The sequence below is a fragment of the Sminthopsis crassicaudata genome, chromosome 2 (genome assembly GCF_048593235.1).
Source record: "Sminthopsis crassicaudata isolate SCR6 chromosome 2, ASM4859323v1, whole genome shotgun sequence".
Taxonomy (NCBI): Eukaryota; Metazoa; Chordata; class Mammalia; order Dasyuromorphia; family Dasyuridae; genus Sminthopsis; species Sminthopsis crassicaudata.
The window spans coordinates 400,014,014-400,034,718 of NC_133618.1; the positions used below are offsets into that span (position 1 = coordinate 400,014,014).

Sequence of the window (20,705 nt, forward strand, 5' to 3'; positions counted from 1 at the left end):
CAAAATAAATACAAAGTAGACACAAAGTAATTTCTGGCCTGGAGGGCAACAGTAACTGGTGGGATCCCAGGTGGGATTCCTATTGAAAACATTACTGGAGCTGATTTTTGAAAGAAGCTAGGGGATTCTAGGTGGTACAGTGGACAGATTACTGGATTTGGAATCTGGAAGACTTAATTTCCTCAGTTCAAGTCTGTGACTGGGCAAATCACTTAATTCTGTTTGCCTCAGTTTTCTCACCTGTAAAATGAGCCACTCCAATACCTTTGCCAAGAAAACCCCAAATGCGGGTTATGGAAAGTCAAATGATTCAACAACAAAGCTCTGGTCTTAGTCACTTAATAGCTGTATGATCTTGGGCAACTTAGTTTAACGCTGTTTGCTTCAGTTTCCTCATCTGTAAAATGAGCTGGAGAAGGAAATGGCAAACCGCTCCAGTATCTTTGCCAAGAAAACTCCAAATGGGGTCACAAAGATTGAGATTTAACTAAACAACAACAACAACAAGGGGGATCCTGGGGGTAGAGATGAAGAGAGGGAGTATATTCCTGGAATGGGGTACAACCTACATGGCTAGGAGAGACAGGATATTGGGTATGAGGAATAGCAAGAGACCATTTTGATTGTACAGAACAGTGGGCAAAGAAGAATATTATGAAATAAACCTGAAAAGATAGACTAGAGCCAGGGAAGAGTAAAGTGACCCAATTCTTATTGATGGTTGGTTCTTGGTCTTGTGATTGTAATAGATTTCCAGAGAGTCTCAATCTCTTTAAAAATAATTATCTCATTAAGCTTAATCCTGTTATTTCAAATGAGAGGAAGTGGAATTTTGGAACCACCCTCATTAATATCAAGGCTTAATTTGAGATTACCTTTAAGATCTCTAGACACAGGCAAATAGGAGTCAGCCTTCCAGAAAAGAATGGAACACATGATTTTGAGGCCAAGGGGAAAAGTGATTTAAGTACATCACCTTCTTCCTCAGACTCAGGACTGCTAGTCCTGTCTCCAAGAAATCAAGTTCAGGAGCTAGGTCAGAGCTTCAACTGTCTACTTCTCCCCCCTCCTAGTGCTGTCATATGATCTTGGACAAGTCATAGATCATAAATCATAGAAGGGAATTTTACAATCACTTCATTTGGCAGATGGAGAATCCAATGCTTGGAGAAATAGCAAATTCAGTGCTCTTTGAACTAAAACATGATTTCTCTGGGCCTCAATTACTTCATTTATGGAACGACAGTAATAATACTATCTACCCAAAGGACCTCACAAGACTTCTGTGTCACTGAATTCCATTTCAAGTGCTTAGAGGTTCTGCAAAGTAACTGGGCCACCACAACCCTGTGAAATAGTACATAATGTAAATATCATTTCCATTTTTCAATTGATGATTATAGATCCACAGGGATCATCTACATTAGGCCTTCTTAAGCTTTTTCTAGTCCTGATTTCTTTTCACTTGAGAAATTTTCATGCAACCCCATCTCTAATCTGAGCCAAGATGTTTCTGGTAATACTTGTTCATGGTCGGTGCAAAAAGTGTTCATGTTGCATGTTCAGAATCAAGGCTGTAGTAAAGTCTGATTATGCAACAAGGGTAAGCATTGTCAGAAAGACCTTGGATACATTGCATATTTTATTTTGAATTAACTTTTGGTTGTTGTGCTCAGAAATCTCTTACTGTTGCCACATTTTTTGCAACCCTCACATTCAGTTACAAAATCCTGTATGAGTATATCTTCTAGGGGAGATAGCACTAGGGAGGTTCTCTCCTACCTTAGAGTGCTTCTGTTCTAACAAAGTGTTAGTGATCCTAAAGTCCCCTAGAAGCTATACTCTTAAAGCCCCATGTTGGATCTTGAGCTACACTTTAAGAAGCTTTGACCATTTCTCTTGTTTGACAGATGAGGAAACTAAGGTTCAAGGTGGTTAGTGACTTTCTCAGGTTCACACAGCTACTATGTAAAACATGAACCTAGGTTTCCTGGTTCTGAGACCAGCTCTCTATTTACTTAGCTCCAATAATGGCTGGACACAAACTCTTGAGTTAAATGATTTATCCAAAGCCTTACTAATGGGGTCCCCGTGGGTTTGAATCTCATTGACTCTAAACTGATTACTCAAGCCACTCCCCTATAGCTGCCTCTGAAAAGTCTATAGGAAAAGTTCTTCGAAAACTGAAGAAAAATGTATTTAGATGTAGATAACATTCTTTTCCTTTCTAAGTCTTAGTTTCCACCTATCTCACTATTTTATTTCCAAATCTTGTCTTTTCCAGTTCTAGATTTCTAGATGTCTCTAGATTTCTAGATGTCTAGATTTCTCAGATGTCAGTAGATCCCAGGCTTTTTCCGTCCGTGTGTAGCTTTGCCAAAGAGAAGTGCTTTTGCAAACCTTGGTCCCACCTATTCAAATTGCCTTAAGTGAAGCTTTGGATCTCACAGATCTATATCAAGGTCGCGGAACAATGGACTTTAAGGCACATGTATACGTCTGGTAGGGAAAGACAAGAAATACATTGATCTAAGCCTGGTCAAAGTAGCCAATGCCACAGATAATCAGTTTTCATCATTTACCCATCGACCCTTTTCACTTCCTTTCTCCTAAAAAGTACGTAGAATCGGATAACGCCGCCTAGAGATGATAATTTAAAAATATTGGAAAATAACGTGATTCAGGGCAATGCCATTTATTAACCACGAGACAAGCCATCTAATAGGGGTTTCCTGATCTGCAAAAGGGGAAAAGTAATTAATCGGCCGGGACCTACCCCCATCGGGCTGGTTAGGAAGGCCAGAAGTGACATAATAGATGCAGATCTCTCCTTCCCTTTCCAGAACCCTTCTAGTAACAAAGTAGTGTCCCAGAAGTTCGAGATTACAATCCCTCGATCTCTCGGCCCCAGCCCAGCAGACCTCAGTGTCAGGAGTCAGGGGAAGTGGGTGGAGCTGACAGGACGTAAGCCCTGATGCGAACAGCCCACTTCACTGGATTGTAGCAATCTGGTCGGAAGGCGTGGTGTTAGGCGGAGCGTATATTTGCCTGCCCCCTTCACCCCTTAAAGGAGCATCGCCAATTGTTGTTACCTGCATCTGCTGACTGACCGACACCATGAAGTCCCTTCCTCTCCTCGTGCTTTTGGTTGTGTCTTTTCCCAGGCCTGCTCCCGCCAGTAAGGGTCCGTTCCCCCTGTATATGGTGAGTTGCCGAATGTGGGGCGCCCCTTCCTTATTTCACCCTTTCTTCGCTCAGCTGCTTCCCGCTCCCCCCAGGAGAATGGATTATGGGGGAAGGCGTCTCTGATTGCAGGGGACGAGTGGAGGGAACCAGGGAGGGTCGCCCCTAGTGCTGATTCAAAGGTGGGTTAGTAGAGAATCTCCATTTCCAGCACCCTCTCATAACCTTTCCTACCCCCTGCCCCAGTCCAAGTTAAACTGGGCTGAAGTATCTTAGTCTTCTCCCTTACTAAAAGATCGTGGAGTTGAAAGGGATCTCCCTCTCTCATTTAACAGAAGAGGAAATGGTCACTTAAGCTTTCTGGAGATCCATTTCCATCATCAGTGAAACAGGAGTCTTGGAAGATGATCACTGAGATCCTACCAACCCTGAATCCTAGGAAGTGGCTACGGCCAAACAGAAAAGTAGCATCATCTGGTCCATTTTACTGTTCTTGGCTCCTACATCAGTCCTATTCTTTATACTAAATTGCACTTATTGTTGACTGACATTTACCGAGGAGCTAGGGGTCTTTCCTATAAGCGCAATAGCTTGCTTTGGGATTTCAGACCTTCCGAAGGGGACCAATATGAGTCCTCCTTTTCTTTCTTGGGGGACTCTGGAAAGCCCCAAGATTATGATGCATAAAGGGAAGGGCAGCAGGAATGAAAACCCAGACAGTTCCCCATTCCTTGGTGAGGATAACTTCCTTTCCTCCCTTCCTTATCCCCCTATAAATTCTCCCCAACTCTTTCCCAAACAATCCTTTGCTTCTGATCATGGGATGGAGAGCCATGGAATTTTAACTGAGAGGAGTTTCAGTTTATCTATTACAAGATGCCAAAGTTTAGAAAAGGGCAAAATGAAGTAGAAAAGAAGGGTAATGAATGACTTATCCACAGTGGTACATAGCTAAGGTCAGAAAAAAACCCAATCTTTTCTGCCTTCCAGATCAATTTTCTGTCACCTGTGTACTATGCCATGAATAGCCGGGTTTTTAATTTTTGGTAAGGGGAAAAAACCACAAAAGTTCTGTTCATTCAGATTGCTAGGTAGCTCCTTAACTTTTCTCTGGTAATTAAATCTTTGAAAGTCAATATACCCCTGTGTGTACTTTTCATACTTTTTCAGGGGAAGAAGTCACAAATCCCTGAAAGATGTATTGGATGCCTTGAAGTTTTGCCCAGTAATTAACTATAATTTTTTATCTGTTATCCTGAAGCTGTAACTTTGTGATGGGGATGGAGTGGGTGGAAAGGTCATTCATCTTCTAGTCTTCCTAGTGGCTTTTCTTAGTGTTGAGAAACTGTATGTGATTTTAAAAAAGCTCTGGACTTGGGAGTCGAATCCCATCTCTGACATGTGTTCTTTTAATTATGTAACCTTGGATAAATTGTGGTAACTTTCTGAGCTTGTTTCTTCATCTATAAAAGGCATGCCTTTCTTACAAAGTCATCATGAGGAAATATATATCTTAAAGCATCACAGAAATTCCATTTTAATAGTCTACTCTTTCTCTGGGAAGGAAGAGAAGGCAATGGAGTTAAGTGACTTGCCCAAGATCATGCACATGCTAGTTAAGTGTAGGGCTGAATTTGAACTTGGGTCCTCTTGACTCCAGAGTCAATACCCTATCTACTGTGCCATCTAACTGCCCCTAATATTCCAGTCTCAAACAAGACAGGATGATTAAGGCAAACCTGTCCAAAGCAGGAAGACAGATTGGTGTAGTGGAAAGGGTAAATTTTATGGTGCCTTCTTAGGAAGGGGATAATCATGAAATAATAATCTGGATGTAGAAAAGTCACACAATTGGAACTCTTTGTAATAATAATAGTATTTACGTAACACTTTAAGGTTTACAAAATGTTTGCATTTGATTTGTACAATAACCTTGGGAGATAGGTATTGTAGATATCTTTGCCCATTTTATAGAAATCAAGTTCCGAGACCAAGATTTGAAGCCAGTTTTCATTCCCAAGTCCAACAAGTTTTCCACTAACCTTCCACTTGGGTCTAGGTAAGAGGCTCATGGGATGCTTTGCTTCTTCATGAGACCATATTCCAAGGAACCTTCTGCAGGACAGAAACCCCAGGACCCTTGCAAAGGCAAGAGTAACTTCCCACTTAATCATGCTCTATTTCCTTCCCCAAGAGAACTATCAACATCTGGGCCCCAAGCTGACACTTATCTTGTGCTTCTGAGATCATCAGTTGGGAGGGGAGAGGGGAAGGAAACTTTAATTGGTGAGAATCCCTGGGGGAAAGGCCATAGAAAAGTGAATACTCTGTAGTTCCTGAGTTCTTGTCCTTGTCTTCACCACTAATTCAAATCATTGCAGGAACTAGGCTCAGTGATTCCCATTAAGGACCTAAGAAATATGTAGCCTGATTCAATAATAAGAACCTCCCCATCAGTATTGACAAGTGTTCATTATCTTTTCTTGAAAACTTTTCATGATGAGGAACTGTTCTGTTTTGAGACAACCCATTTTTCTTATTAACAAATGTTTCCTTATTTTGAGCTAAATTTTGCCTCTCTGCAGCCTCTGCCTGCTATGTTCCTAGTTCTGTTCTTTAGGGTCAAGAAGAGGCAAGGTTTATATTATGCTAGATGTATAGCTGGATCTAGAAATGGACCGTAGAGACAATGTCCAGAGACAACTGTTTTTTCCACTATATAAGCTAAGTCCTTTCCTTTTTCCCATGCATAGCTTAAAAAAAAAAAAAAAGTAAGTTTTCTCACTTAGGTATCTAAGTAGTTGAAATAGTCAAGAAGATTTGAGTTCAAGTTCAGCCACAGACACTTTCTGGCTATATATTATTTTGATCATGTTTCTTGGCAAAGATACTGGAATGGTTTGCCATTTCCTTCTCCAGATCATTTTATGGATAAAGAAAAACTGACTTACCTAGGTGCCTTACTTAGGGTCACACAGTCTTATACCAGATTTTAATTCAGGAAAACAAGTCTTCCTAGCTGTAGTCCTGGCCCTTTGTGGTACCATCTAACTACCCCTTCCTGGCTGTATGATACTGAACAAATCACTTCTGTCTGCCTCTGTTTCCTCAGCTGGCAAATATTTATAAAAATAATACCTTCATGGCCTAGCTATGCCAGACCTAAAACTATATTATAGAGCAGTAGTCATAGTTGATCAGTGGAATAGATTAAGTTCATAGGACAAGATAGTCAATAGCTTTAGCAATCTAGTATTTGGCAAATCCAAAGACCCCAGCTTTTGGGATAAGAACTCACTATTTGACAAAACTATTGGGAAAATTGGAAACTAATGGGGCAGAAATTAGGCATCGACCCATACCTTATGCCAAGATAAGGGTTCATGGGTTCATGATTTACACATAATGATATTATAAGCAAATTAGAAGAATATAGTATAGTTTACCTCTCACATCTTTGGAGAAGGAAGGAATTTGTGACAAATTCACAAAGAAGAACTGGAATTCGTTATTAAACACCAAATAGATAATTTTGATTATATTATATGTTATATTAGATAATTGACTCAAGTTTATAAGCCATTCTCCAATTGCTAAATGGTTAAAGAATATGAACAATTTTCAGATGAAGACATTAAAAACCATTTCTAGTCATATGAAAACGTGCTTTAAATCACTGTTGATCAGAGAAATCCAAATTAAGACAGCTCTGAAATACCACTACACACCTCTCAGATTGGCTAAGATAACAGGAAAATGTTGGCGGGGATGTGGGAAAACTGGAACATTGATACATTGTTGGTGGAATTGTGAACTGATCCAGCCATTCTGGAGAGCAATTTTGGAACTATGCCCCAAAGTTACCAAACTGTGCATACCCTTTGATCCAGCAGAGTTTCTACTGGACTTATATCCCAAAGAGATCTTAAAGGAGGTAAAGGGCCCACATGTGCAAAAATGTTCGTGGCAGCCCTTTTTGTAGTAGTAAGAAACTGGAAACTGAGTGGATGCCCATCAGTTGGGAGATCATTATACATGGCAACAACAAGACTATATAATGATCAATTCTGATAAATGTGACTCTTTCCAACAATGAGATGACTGATACCAGTTTCAATGACGTGATTAAGAGAGCCATGTTCACCCAGAGAGAGGACTGTGGGAACTGACTGTGGAGCACAACATAGCATTTTCACTCTCTGTTGTTTTCTTGCATTTTGTTTTTCTTAAGTTTTATCCAGCACAAATTATGGTGCTATAAGGTACTCACTGCTTCATTGTCTATGGGAAAGACTTCTTAGGGTAGGGAGAAATTGAGATCTGCTTTGGACAAGTAGATAGACCTAGAGAGTTATTGGAGAAATCATTTAAACAACTGTGGGAGTGAAAGTGATGTGTTCAGTGAAGAAAATCTAGCCTAACAGTTATAGGGTAATATATTTAAGAGAAGACAAACTCTTGTATACCTCAAATAAAAGTGTGAAGAAAAGGGAATAGATCACAAAAGCCTTTGGATGCTAGATAAAGCTTAGTTTCAGAGGTGATTGGTTAGTTGAAAATGATTGAAAGTTTGTTATATAATTTCTTGCTTACTTTTTCACCAAATGCTTTAATCATATTTTAGGTCAATGATTTTTCTTGGCAAAACTGTGATAATGAAGATGACCCAGTATTGATCACTAGCCTGGAAGTAGAACCAGTTCCTATCAACATCCCTGGAAAATTAACCGTTGGCTTGGAGATCAAGACTGCTGTACCCATTACTTCTCCTTTGCAGGTATGTCCTGGAAGTGGAATAAGACAAGGCTATTACCAGAGCTAGTCTTGGTGTACAACTTCTAAGGGAAATATGGTAATAATTTTAAGGTCCCCTGACCTTAGAGTGCTTCTTTTCTAATAATCTGTCCTACAATGATTGTAAAAATCATCTGGCCTAGGAAAATAATATTTCTTCCTTTAGACTTTAGGGAAGATATATAAGGAATCCTTATTTGTGACTCTAATCTTTTGGGGTCCCTTCCCAATCTCAACATTGGGGGGGAACACTTGGCAAATAGACCCCTACAGGGAAGCCCTAGAGAATGAGACTTAGAAGGAATCTTAGCCAATATCTAAAGTCCAAATTGTTATAAATGTAATAATCACCTCCTGTGTTTAATTATATAATGTTCTCATATCTAGCAGACTAGAGTATAAAGTGGGGACATACTTGGTGTCTGGAAAACCTAAGTTTGAATCCTATGTCTGACATTTAATTTGATACTATATAGACAAGTCACTTAAATGCTATTTAGCTCAGTTTGTTTATCTCAAGAATGGAAACAATAACACTTACTTCCTATAGTTAGTGTGAGAATCAAATGAGGTATTTATAAATTCTGCAAACTTTTAAGATAGAATAAAAATTATTGTTTTTATAAGAAGATGGTATGGTACAGTGGAGAGTGCATTGTTGTCAGAGGATCTAAATTAATATCCTGTCTCTGACACTCACTGTTTTTGTAATCTTGGGCAAGTCACTTAAACTAAATGGTTTTATTTTTCTTATCCATAATATGGGGAAAAGGAGGGTTGGGCTAGATGACCTTCCTTCCAGCTCCGGATTTATAATCATCCTGGGATCCCCAGAGAAGGAAAGCAGTTTGCCAACATCCAGGACTAGAATCTTGATCCCCTAATTTCAATTCTGGTGTTCTTTCCAGGTATTAAAAAAACTGAGACATAATCTGGGGTAAACTACTGGTACAAAATGGAACCCAAGAACTTTGGTAACATTGATAGACTGCCAAGACTAAGCCATTATCTCTTTCTGTGGTAGAGAGGGGGAAAAAAATGCTGTACTCCAAAGTCATACATGGAATCTGGATTTGAATCCTTGGCAAGTTTTTGATTTTGTTTGGTTTTTGTTTTTCAAATCTATGTACATCTCAGCTTTTTTACCTATAAAATAGAACTGTTTACAATATGACATTATGAAGGAAGAATTCAGAGAAAACTGGGAAGATTTATATGAAATGATGCAGAGAAAATTAGCAGAAACAAGAATAATTTGTTTCATCATTTTCAACTCTTTGTGACTCCTCTTGGTTTTCTTGGTAAAGAAACTGGAATAATTTACCTTTTCCTTCCCAAGTTCTTTTTACAGATAAGGAAACTGAGGCAAACAGGGTTAAGTAACTTGCCCATAGCTAGTAAGTGTTTGAGGGCAAATTTGAACTCACAAAGATGAGCCTTCCTTACTCCCAGGCTTGGCACTCTATATATAGCACCATGTAAAATATAGTCTTTAGAATAGTATTTTTATACATCTGTAATAATCCTTGCACTAACTCTTTTAAATTTTGTTTGGAAGAGCAGTCATAAAATACTTTAGAAAATTGGGTTACTTAATTTCTTTGTCTTCCATGTGACAGTAGTATCCTAAGGGCTAGATCTTCTGAATGGGCTCATCGGGGCTGTAGTGTTTTGTTTTGTTTTTTTGTTTTGTTTTTTGTTTTTTAATTAAAGACTCTGGATGCTAAAAGCAAGAGTTCAGGCAAGATCTACTCTGTCTTATAGAGTTGTTCTCTCCTCCCCTGACTCATTGATCCACTCTTTAGTAAGCATTTAACTCAATTTAAATTGCAATTGTCAGACTTGAAGTCCCTGGTTTTCTCAGCTCCAGTAATTTGAGTTAAAAATTACACTTAGGGGGGTGCATTTTATTGGGAACACTCAGAGGTCAAACATGCTAGCCAGATCTAGGCCTATTGTAAACTAGGAGTATCATTTTATTGAAGGGGCCTTGAGACATAGTTGGATGATTATTCTGTCATCTTCTTTGAACATAATTCTCTATCTTCAAATTTGTTTTCATCAACTAAAAAGAATAGTATCATTTTACTTCATGCTTTAAGGCTTGCAAAGAATATTCCTCATATGATGTATGCCATATAGTTGTTACCATATTTTAAAAGGTGAGAAAGTTTAAGTAGCTTGTTCATGGTCATCATATTGTTAGTAAATATCAGAGGGGAGGTCTAAACCCTGATTTCCTGACTCCTGTCTTATAACTCAATATTTACAGAACACTTCTGTGACAAACTTTGTATTAGAATGTGAGAAGCATGAAAGAAGGCAATACCATCGCCTTATCCTCAAGGAATTTATAGTCTAATTAAGACTGACTTATTGCAGAGTATGTTAGCTAGTAGAAGTCAGGGAGAGGTCTAGATTCTAATTCTAGGCCTGTCTACCTCATGTCTCTCTGGTCTTGGATCATTTTCTTTTTCTTTTTTAAATAGTAGCTTTTTATTTTCAAAATACATGCAAAGATAGTTTTCAAAACCTGGATCCAAATTTTTCTTCCTCCCTTCTCCCACCTCACTCCCCTAGATAGCAAGTAATCCAATATAGATTAAATATGTGCAATTCTTCTATACATATTTCCACATTTATAATATTGCCCAAGAAAAATTGGAACAAAAAGGGGGAAAAATGAAAAAAGAAAGGAAAAAAAAAGCAAGCAAACAACAAAAGAAAAGGTGAAAATACTATGTTGTTATCCACATTCAGTGCCCACAGTCCTCTCTCTGGATGCAGATGGCTCTCCTCATCACAAATCTATTGGAATTGTCTTGAATTACTTCATTGTTGAAGAGCTAAGCCCATCAGAGTTGGATCATTTTCTTCATCTACAGAAAAATCATGGGCTTGGATTAAATGGTCTTCTAGCTTTTCTCTATCAATAATCAGCTAAGGTTCAATATCTCTTTTGTGGAACCTTCAAGTTTTTCCTTAATTACACTTAGGGATATAATTGTTTTTTCTCTCACTTATGGTGGGTTTCTCTTTAATGATTTTTTATTTTACATTTTTGTTGTCATTATGTATCTTCTTGGTTCTGCTTAATATACTGTGTCAATTCAAGCATCTTTCCATATTTATCTGAATTATAAATAACTTATACAAAATAATAGTCTTACATTCTCACAGTAAGTTAAAGTTTTGTCCCATCTACTTCCCCAGTAATAGATATTCTTTCTACTTCCTCCTCCTTTGTTTTACCATTTTTTGCTGTCCCTAAGAATGATGTGGATGTTTTGGTCTATGTTACACCTCTGTTTTTATCTTTGATTTCTCTGGGATATATGGTGGTGGGTTTTTTAGGTCAAAGAGTTTGGTCACTTTTTGCATAGTTACAAATTGATATCCAAAATAGATGAACCAGTTTAAAACTCCAATGTATTGGCAAGTCCATTTCCCCATTTTTCTTCCAAAATTGGCTACTTCTAGGTCTTGTCATCTTTATTAAAAGATGCACATGAGGAAGAATCTCATTCATTTTGATTTGTATTTTTCATTATGGATGGTAAAGCATTCCAAATTTTTAGATAAAGTATTCCAAAATTCATAGGGTAGGTAGTAGTTTGTTATTCTCTTAAATTAGTTTCCCCCTATCTTTTGGCCATTTAAGGAATGGTCATTGGTGTTATAAATCCATGTCAGTTATTTTCAGTTTCAGAATAATTAAAAGCTTTGCTTCAGAAATGCATGGTGGAGTAAAAATCATGGGATTTGGAATCAGCAGACCTAGGTTTGAGTCAGAGAATGATTTCAGCCACTCAAATTGTGATTAATCACATGGCATAGTTAAAAGAGAGCAAGACTTAAAGTCATCAAGATGTGAATTCAAGTTCCATTTAGTTATGTGACCAGTTGTGTATGAAGTCTACAAAATACTAATAATACTCACAATTCTCATCTGACAGATTATGAAACTTAAAATCAAGAGTATGTGAAGTATATTGTAAACCTAAATTAAAGTCATTGTAAATGTCAGTGGTGATTATTAAGTTACAAATTCATTCTATTTCCTCATTTTCAAGTGAGAGAACCCTAGATTTATTGTGAGGAAAATATTTTGTAAGGTAGTGGAGGAATGTGAGCTATTTGTGTAACTAGAATCATAAAGTTTGAGTAGAAGGGTAACCTAAATCATTTATTTCCAAACTTTTATAGATGCAGAAACTAAAGCCAACAAAAAGAAAATGAGTTACCCAAAGTCACATAGATAGTAAATGGCAGAGCTGGAGTTGAAAACCAGACAGATCCCTCTGTTTTTTAAAATCTAGATTGGCAGAGAAACTGAAGGACTAGGGAACAAAAAGTTCTTTTTTTTTACAGAATCTAGGACGTGATACTTGTTTGAATGAGTTTGTGTTATTATGTGGAGTCAGCTGTGATATGGCTCTGGCAATTCTTCCTCTTCATCCTAGTCTTGTTTAGTAATGACTCTATCCAGAAGGCAGTAGTGATTGATTAAGTCAGTGAGGGTAGAATTGGGGAGGACAGCTTCATTCAGGAGGCAAGTAGTTAAGACAAATACTGTAGTTAATACAAATGTCAAAGGAAAGATAGTTTATTCAAGAAATAAAAAAGGCCAAAAAAAAAGAAAGAAAAGAAATAAAGAAGGCTCAAGCGTCTGTTGTCTTTCTTCTGTTCCTCCCTGCCACTTTTTGTTGTTGTTTTGTTTTGTTTGAAAAGTCAAGGCACTATCTGATTATTAGTTAGAAATAAGTCATGGCTAGGAGGCTGCCTGATTTTTTTCTTTTTTTTTTTAAAGCTGTCAGGATATAGGGAGTCATAATCCTTTTGGACTCCAGGGTAAATTAGAGACCAACCAGAATTTATGTAAAAAACAATGAAGCTGAAGTAACCCAGTAAAACAAGAATGGAATTATTGTATTCCTGCTGGGAACAAAGGAGAGAGAAGATAGATTGATTGGGGGGGGGGGGGTTGGGAAGAACTGATTATCTTCTAAACTATGAGGGGCAGTGTGAAAGAGGACAAAGTCAGCTGAAGGTGGGAAGGTAGCTCTGGATCATCCCCATGTTGCCATGAAAAAACCCTTAAGACCACTTAAGGTTAATGAACTAAATGAATTAACTAAAGTCCAGAATGGTCAAGAGACTTTCCAATGTCTGGTTAGTATTGGAAAAAGGACTTTTGCTCATGTCTTCTGAGTTTAGGGCCAGTGGCATTAGACTTGAGGACCTTTATTTTCCTTTATTTTGATCAAAACAGATTATTATTTGTAAAAGAGTTTAGCATAGTTCCTGTCGAATAGTGGGATTATTCCTAGTCATTATAATTATTATTACTATTATTATAATTATTCCAAGTGTGCCAATTGTCTTCATTCTGTTTGGTGTCAAATAAATGAAATTGAATCTTCATGTCAGTCCTTCATATATTTAAAGACAGGATTCAAATTCCCATGCAAGTTTGTTCTCCAAGATAAATATCCTCGGTTCTTTCAAACAGTTTTTTTCATGGCATATTTCAAATCTTGATACCCTCCTTTGTGCTCCAGTATGTTGATGTCTCTTAAAATATGGCAGCTAGAAATGGACACAATAATGTAAATAGTATCTGATCAAGATAGAGGGTTATTGTGCATTTATTTTCTTTATTATAAAAAGCTATTATTATAGCTTTTTATTTACAAAACATATGCATGGGTAATTTTTCAACATTGACCCTTCCAAAACCTTCTGTTCCAAAATTTCCCCTTTTCCCCCTATCCCCATTCCCTAAATGGCAGGTAGTCCAATACACTATGCATTTATTTTCATAGCTCCTCATCTAGACATCATGCTTTTAGTTACAGAATCTAAAATTGTGCTACAGCCTTTTTTGGGCTGCCTTGCTGACCTGTATTCTCTGCTAAAAATCCTTGTCATTTTAATACAAACTGCTGCCTAAAGCGATATTCTACATTTGTATGGTTGATTTTGTTTTTCTTGTCTGAAGAGAGAATCTGAGATTGAAAGCAAAGAACCTTGAGAGAAAAAGAGATTGGAGTGGGTGCCTAGAGAATGCAGGAAAAATATTCAGTTCTCAGGCCATATCCTGTAGACTAGACATTTAAGAGGAATAATTTTTTTCCTTGTTATCTGTTTTAGTGTGGGGAATTTGTTTGAAAAGTTATTTCTGTTGTAATACACAGAAAAGCCCTTTGAAGTCAACCATGGACCCTGAAGATCACATGTTCATTTTGTTTCTATTCAAACTAGGGGTTAAGGGGAAATGCTCAATACACATTTTCTGCTCAAACCACATTTGTATTTGTGGAAACAGCCCTGTCTCAAAGACAGGAGAGTTGGTTTCTATTCCTAGTTCCTGACACTGTGACCGTGGGATCCTTTGATTCTTGTGTTTAGTCGTCTGTAAATGTAAGGTAAAAGATACCTGCCCTCCTAAGGATGTTGGGAGGACTAAGTGGATGGATTCTGTCTACTTGCAGGCCCTACTTCCCTCATGAACTATATCTTTTTTCTTAAAAGGTAGTGGTAGCTTTGGATAAAGAAGTGGCTCCTGGATTCTGGTTGCGAATCCCTTGTATTAAAAAGATTGGAAGCTGCACCTATCAAGATATATGTGAGACAATTGACTCCTTCATTCCACCTGGGGAGCCCTGCCCTGAGCCTCTCCATACCTATGGCCTACCCTGTCACTGCCCCTTTAAGAAGGTAAGTTATTGGGAAGGTCATTTTGTACTCTTTATATGAGAAGGTAGTAGTGTTGGGTACTTCAAGTCTGGGTCACTCTGTCTTTCCTCTTCTACCACCCGTGAGTGCCTAACTTAACTGGTGCGACTCATCTGAGTTGTCCTGAGGGGCCCCATGTGACCATCTGGGAATTCAGGAGCTGGTAGAGAAATTAAAAGAGATACCCTAAGTTGCCCTATCTTACTCTGGGGAGGAGACATGGGCCCCAGTGCCCAATGCACGTTAGCATTGCAAAGAAATATTATGTACTTGCCTATTTCTGGGGATTGGGAGGAAATTTTACTGCTCTGGAACTTTCAGAGGAAGAGAAGATCACTAGAAAAGTTCCTCCCTAACTTGTGCTCATTCCTCTCTCTATAGGGAACCTACTCCCTGCCCAAAACCACCTTCGAAATACCTCCTGTGAAGCTGCCACCTTCTCTGGGCAATGGCAACTACCGCACTGAGATCATTCTAAGGAATAGCACCACTAATCTGGGCTGTTTCAAGATCTACGCCTCCCTCAAGGAGAAATGAGGCCATCCTCTGGGCCTGGAGAGAGCTTGCCAGCATTCTCAGTCCCTCATCACTTTCTCCCTCCAACCATGAGCTGTTCAGCCCCATGCCTTCCAACCTCAGTTAGGCTCTTCCCTGGAATTGGAGCTCCACAGTTTCCTCAATCCCAGGACAACTACCTCTGTTCTTCTGTCTTCCCACACATCCCAGGCCTCTCCAGCTTCCTCCCCCATAGGCCTTAAGGCCTATGAGCAGTTTCCAAGATTCTTCCCCCCATAGGAAAAACCCATCCAAAGAACTGGTCTATTTTATAGTGTTGAGAAACACTTTCCTAAGAGTATTATTTCTCAATTTTAGCATAGGATCTTTTAAAGTAATGGTAGCTAATATTACATAATTTGCAATGGTCTTTATAAAGAATATATATATATATATATATATATATATATATATATATATATATTTTTTTTTTTTTTTTCTCATTTTAATGATCCTCCTAGACAAACTTCCCTTAGCTCCCCCCATTAGTGCCACTTGTAGTTTTCCCCACTCGGAATGGACATGGTGGGGGGAGCAAAACCAGGGGGGGAACCACTTGTGAATTTATTCCAGTGCTTTATGGAAAAGCAGCAGCTAACAGGTACACAACAGGTCCCTCAGACCCCTTTTGGAGGGTGTCCTTCTGGCCTCAATTTCCTGAGCTGTAGCTCATTTTGAAAGTGCCTGAATTGGTAAGCCAGCCAGAAGACCCTAGTAGCAATAACTAGCCACTTTTTTGTAATTGAAGCCAGTGTCCTAGGAGTCAGGCTTCTGAGAAAATTTGCCAAAGCTCCTCAGCTAAGGAGTCTACCATATTCCCCTTTAAGGAATGGGGGTGGGGGAGCCTGAGAAGTGGGGATAGCTCAGTCCTAGTCCACTTTTAGGCAAGATGCAGAAGGACCAAGGGGTTTACAATAAACTAAAACTGGACTAAAAGTAAATTTATATTTGCTCTTCTACAATTTGTTGTATTTGTTTTTCTATATTTTTCTTAAACAGCTAAAGAGATATTTTAGGGTTCAATTTGGATTCTGGATAATTTTTTTCCCTCAGGTCCTATTCTTAGGCGATTCCAATTACATAGCTCTACCTGTCTTCCTTTCTTGAATGGTCAGGTGTGCCAGGAGGAAGGAGGGCCACTCAGCTTCAAATTGCCCTAATCCATCACTCCTCAGCAAGAGGTACTGCTGCCTCAGAAGTTATGCCTAGTCCCTCTATAAACAAAACTGTTTTAAGTTCCTCCAGTTATTTTACTTAGTTTAAAAAATCCTGTTTCCATTGATTCTCCTGAATCCCCCCCCCCCAACTCCTACCCTATCCTCTTGTTTTCCATTTAGATTTTTCTTAATAACTCTCCTGCTTTTATCTGGTTTTGAATTTTACCCTCCCTTAATTAGTCCTTAATTTTTTTATTATATTTTTCTGCACCTCTTTCCAAAAAGGATTTCTTAAATCCTCCTCATTATCTGTCTTTTTCAATATACTCATTGTCTGATTCATAACCCCTATGATCTCCTTTTCTCATGTTTTCACAATCTAAGCTTCCATATATATCCATTCAAGACTCTGCCTTCTTGCACTTTCTGCCATTGCCTCGTAGGATTACTTCAAGGATTCTTCTTTTCTGTCTTGTTTATCAGATTAGTCCAATTATTACAGATAACAGAATGGACACTGGCCCCATTGGTCTATACAATATTTTGCTGATTTTTTTTTTAAAGTCTAAAGTTTAAAAAACAAATTTCTCCAATTGATGGGCATCCACTCAGTTTCCAATTTCTAACCACTACAAAGAGGGCTGCCACAAACATTTTGGCACATACAGGTCCCTTTCTTTTCTTTAGTATCTCTTTGGGATATAAGCCCAGTAGTATAACACTGCTGGATCAAAGGGTATGCAAAGTTTGACAGCTTTTTAAATATAGTTCCAGATTGCTCTCCAGAATGGTTGGACTCTTTCACAACTCCATTGACAATGCTTTAGGGTCCCAGCTTTCCCCCATCCCCTCCAACATTCATCATTATCTTTTTCTGTCATCTTAGCCAATCTGACAGGTATGTAGTGGTATCTCAGAATTGTCTTAATTTGCATTTTTCTGATCAATAATAATTTGGAACATCCTTTCATATTAGTAGAAATAGTTTTAAATTTCATCATCTGAAAATTGTTCATATCCTTTGGCCATTTATCAATTGGAGAATGGCTTGATTTCTTTTAAATTAGAGTTAATTCTCTATATATTTTGGAAATGAAGCTTTTATCAGAACCTTTGACTGTAAAAATGTTTTCCCAGTTTATTGCTTCTCTTCTAATTTTGTTTGCATTAGTTTTGTTTGTACATAAGCTTTTTAATTTGATATGATCAAATTTTTCTATTTTGTGATTAATAATCTCTAGTTCTTTGGTCACAAATTCGCTCCTCCACAGGTCTAAGAGGTAAATTATCTTATGTTCTAATTTATTTATAATCTTATTTTTTATGCCTAGATCATGAACCCATTTTGATCTTATCTTGGTGTACGGTGCTAAGTGTAGGTCAATGCCTAGTTTCTGCCATACTAATTTCCAATTTTCCCAGCAGTTTTTGTCAAATAGTGAATCTTATCTCAAAAGTTGGGGTCTTTGGGTTTGTCAAACATGAGATTACTATAGTTATTGACTATTTTGTTCTGTGAACCTAACCTTAGCCAATGCCAAATGGTTTTGGTGACTGCTGCTTTATAATACAGTTTTAACTCAGGTACAGCTAGGCTACCTTCATTTGATTTTTTTTTTTTTTCATTAGTTCCCTTGAAATTCTTGGCCTTTTGTTCTTCCATATGAATTTTGTTATTTTTTCTAGGTCATTAAAATAGTTTCTTGGGAGTTTGATTGGTATAGCACTAAATAAATAGATTAAGTAGTATTGTCATCTTTATTATATTCCCTTGGCCTATCTAAGATCACTTAATATTTTTCCAATTTAATCTATTTGTGTAGGAAGTGTTTTGTGGTTTTGCTCATAGTTCCTGGCTTTCCCTTGGCAGATAGATTCCCAAATATTTTATACTATCAACAGTTATTTTAAATGGAATTTCTCTTTGTATCTCTTGCTGTTGGATTTTGTTAGTGATGTATAAAAATGCTGATGATTTATGTAGATTCATTTTGTATCCTGCAACTTTGCTAAACTTGTGGATTATTTCTAATAGCTTTTTAGAAGATTTTCTGGGGTTCTCTAAGTATACCATAATATCATTTGCAAAGAATGATGATTTGGTTTTCTCATTACCTACTCTAATTACTTTAATCTCTTTTTCATCTCTTATTGCCAAAGCTAGCACTTCTATAATACAATATTGAATAGTAATGGTGGTAGTGGGCAATCTTGTTTCACTCCTGATCTTATTGGGAATGGTTCAAGCTTATCCCCATTACATATGATGCTTATTGATGGTTTTAAATAGATGCTACTATTTTAAGGAAAAGTCCATTTATTCCTATACTCTCTGTGTTTTTTAATAGAAATGGGTGTTGGATGTTATCAAATGCATTTTCTGCATCTATTGAGATGATCATATGTTTTTTGTTAATTTGATTATTGATATAATCAATTATGTTAATAGTTTTCCTAATATTCAACCAGCCCTGCATTCCTAGTATATATCCTACTTGTTTATGGTATATTATCCTGGGGATGATTTTCTGTAATTTTTCTAAGAAAATGTTTCAAACTCTTATTGAATATCCCATCTTTTGTTCAGTTTATAGTTATTTCCGGTATAGACAATTCTGTGTTACCTTGAGTTCCAGTACTTTATGAGAACATATTCCATTTCTTTTTCTAGTGGATATATTATTTGAATATCTTTGCTTTTGTATTTGGTTTTTCTCCTGATGACTTACAAAATTGTTAAGTTTGGAATTTCATTTTTTGTATTTAGAAATTTGGGGCACTTCCCTTCTATTTTTGTTTCTTTGGTGAGACTTGCCATTGCAAAAGGTCAAGTCTCTCTGTGCTATTCATATTTCTCAATTTCTCTTTTAAACCACTAAAAAACAACATGTTATAGTTCCGTGTTCTCATTCCATAGGGTCCTCTGTTTCATCAAGTGTTGGATCATTTTCCTTCCTTATGTCTATTTATAGATATCTGAAGTCATTATTAGATCCAAATACCATATTGCCTTTCGGTACTGTTTTTCCTGTTCATTTATCTGTTTTTAAGTTTGTTGAGATCTTTTCTTAATCTTTCGTACTTTCAAGCCCTACCCCTGCTATTTTCTTTATCACTTACTTCCTGATTTCTTCCCCTCTAATTTCCTTGGGGACTAGATTTCAAAGTATCTCATTTCCTCCCAATATGAATATTGAATATTTGTAGTTCACTTGTTTAGGTTCTGCCTCAACTGACTTTGGGGGTCAAAATGGCCCCACCTGGTTGCTAACTTTTTCTCAGCCATGGTAGAGTTCTCATAGCTCCCTAAATGAAGGGTATCCTCTGGCAACCTGTTCTACTCCTTTTGTTTCTTTTCAGAGATTTGCAGCTCAGGTGCTTCCAGCTTGCCATATCCTAGAATGCTTTTACTGATTTTTTTTTTATTTTTTTTTTTTATTAAAGCTTTTTATTTACAAAGCATATGCATGGCTAATTTTTCCAACATTGGCCTTTGCATAAACTTGTTGCAAATTTTCCACTCCTTTCCCCATCCCCTCCCTTAGCTGGCAGGTAGTCCAATACATGTTAAATATGTTGAAATACATATTAGATCCAATATATGTATACATATTTATACAGTTATGTTGTTGCACAAGAAAAATCAGATCAAGAAGGAAGAAAAAGAAAACAAAATGTAAGCAAATAACAGCAGAGAGAGTGAGAATGCTATGTTGTGTTCCATACTCTGTTTCCACTCTTCTCTCTCTGGGTGTAGATGGCTCTCTTGGTACTGCACAAGTGGAACTGGTTTGAATCATCTCATTGTTGAAGAGATAAGCTTTTACTCTTTAAGGGATATGTCCAAGCTGGCTGTCTGAGGCCTGAACAAATTTCTGCAACATGGATCCAGGCTAGGTATCTGGAATTGGAAAGAGGGAGTCATATAGGCAGTAGTTGTTAGGTGGGATTTGAACTCAAGTTCCTTTTTCTCCAGAGTCAAAGCTTCTCCCATACTATTCCCATTATCTGGGCTGATTTTTTGTATATTATTGCATTGTCTGAAGCTCAGTACTGGCCCATAAATCCACTAACCAATTAATTCTTGAGTATTGAGTATTCTGTGGCGATAAAGGAGGAGGCAAGGTCTGGGTCTACAAGGATTCCTAGTCTGATTGGAGAGAGGAATCAGCATTGGGCTTTGCTAAACCAAGGTGCCCATTGTATAATACGTGCTCACCTGCTTCTTTATTTTAGGATCCTTTGTAGTAATTGGTAATGTCCTTTTAGCACTCTTTC

The 20,705-nt window shown here is 37.5% G+C and overlaps 1 protein-coding gene across 1 annotated transcript; it reads left to right on the forward strand.

Moving 5' to 3' along the window:
• Positions 1-3,050: 3,050 nt before the first annotated feature.
• GM2A (ganglioside GM2 activator) lies at positions 3,051-16,232 on the forward strand. Its single transcript, XM_074291842.1, has 4 exons — positions 3,051-3,204; positions 7,808-7,960; positions 14,512-14,697; positions 15,097-16,232. Exons 1-4 carry the CDS (start codon positions 3,118-3,120, stop codon positions 15,250-15,252), a joined length of 582 nt encoding a protein of 193 aa, XP_074147943.1. The 5' UTR covers positions 3,051-3,117; the 3' UTR covers positions 15,253-16,232.
• The last annotated feature ends 4,473 nt before the right edge of the window (positions 16,233-20,705 follow it).

What these genes read in the sequence shown, in the direction of transcription:
- GM2A (XM_074291842.1), top strand. Translation starts at nt 3,118, where the DNA reads ATGAAGTCCCTTCCTCTCCTCGTGCTTTTGGTTGTGTCTTTTCCCAGG. An exon ending in CCATTACTTCTCCTTTGCAG is followed by an intron (nt 7,961 to 14,511) that starts GTATGTCCTGGA and finishes TTTTCTTAAAAG; the next exon opens with GTAGTGGTAGCTTTGGATAA. An exon ending in GTCACTGCCCCTTTAAGAAG is followed by an intron (nt 14,698 to 15,096) that starts GTAAGTTATTGG and finishes CTCTCTCTATAG; the next exon opens with GGAACCTACTCCCTGCCCAA.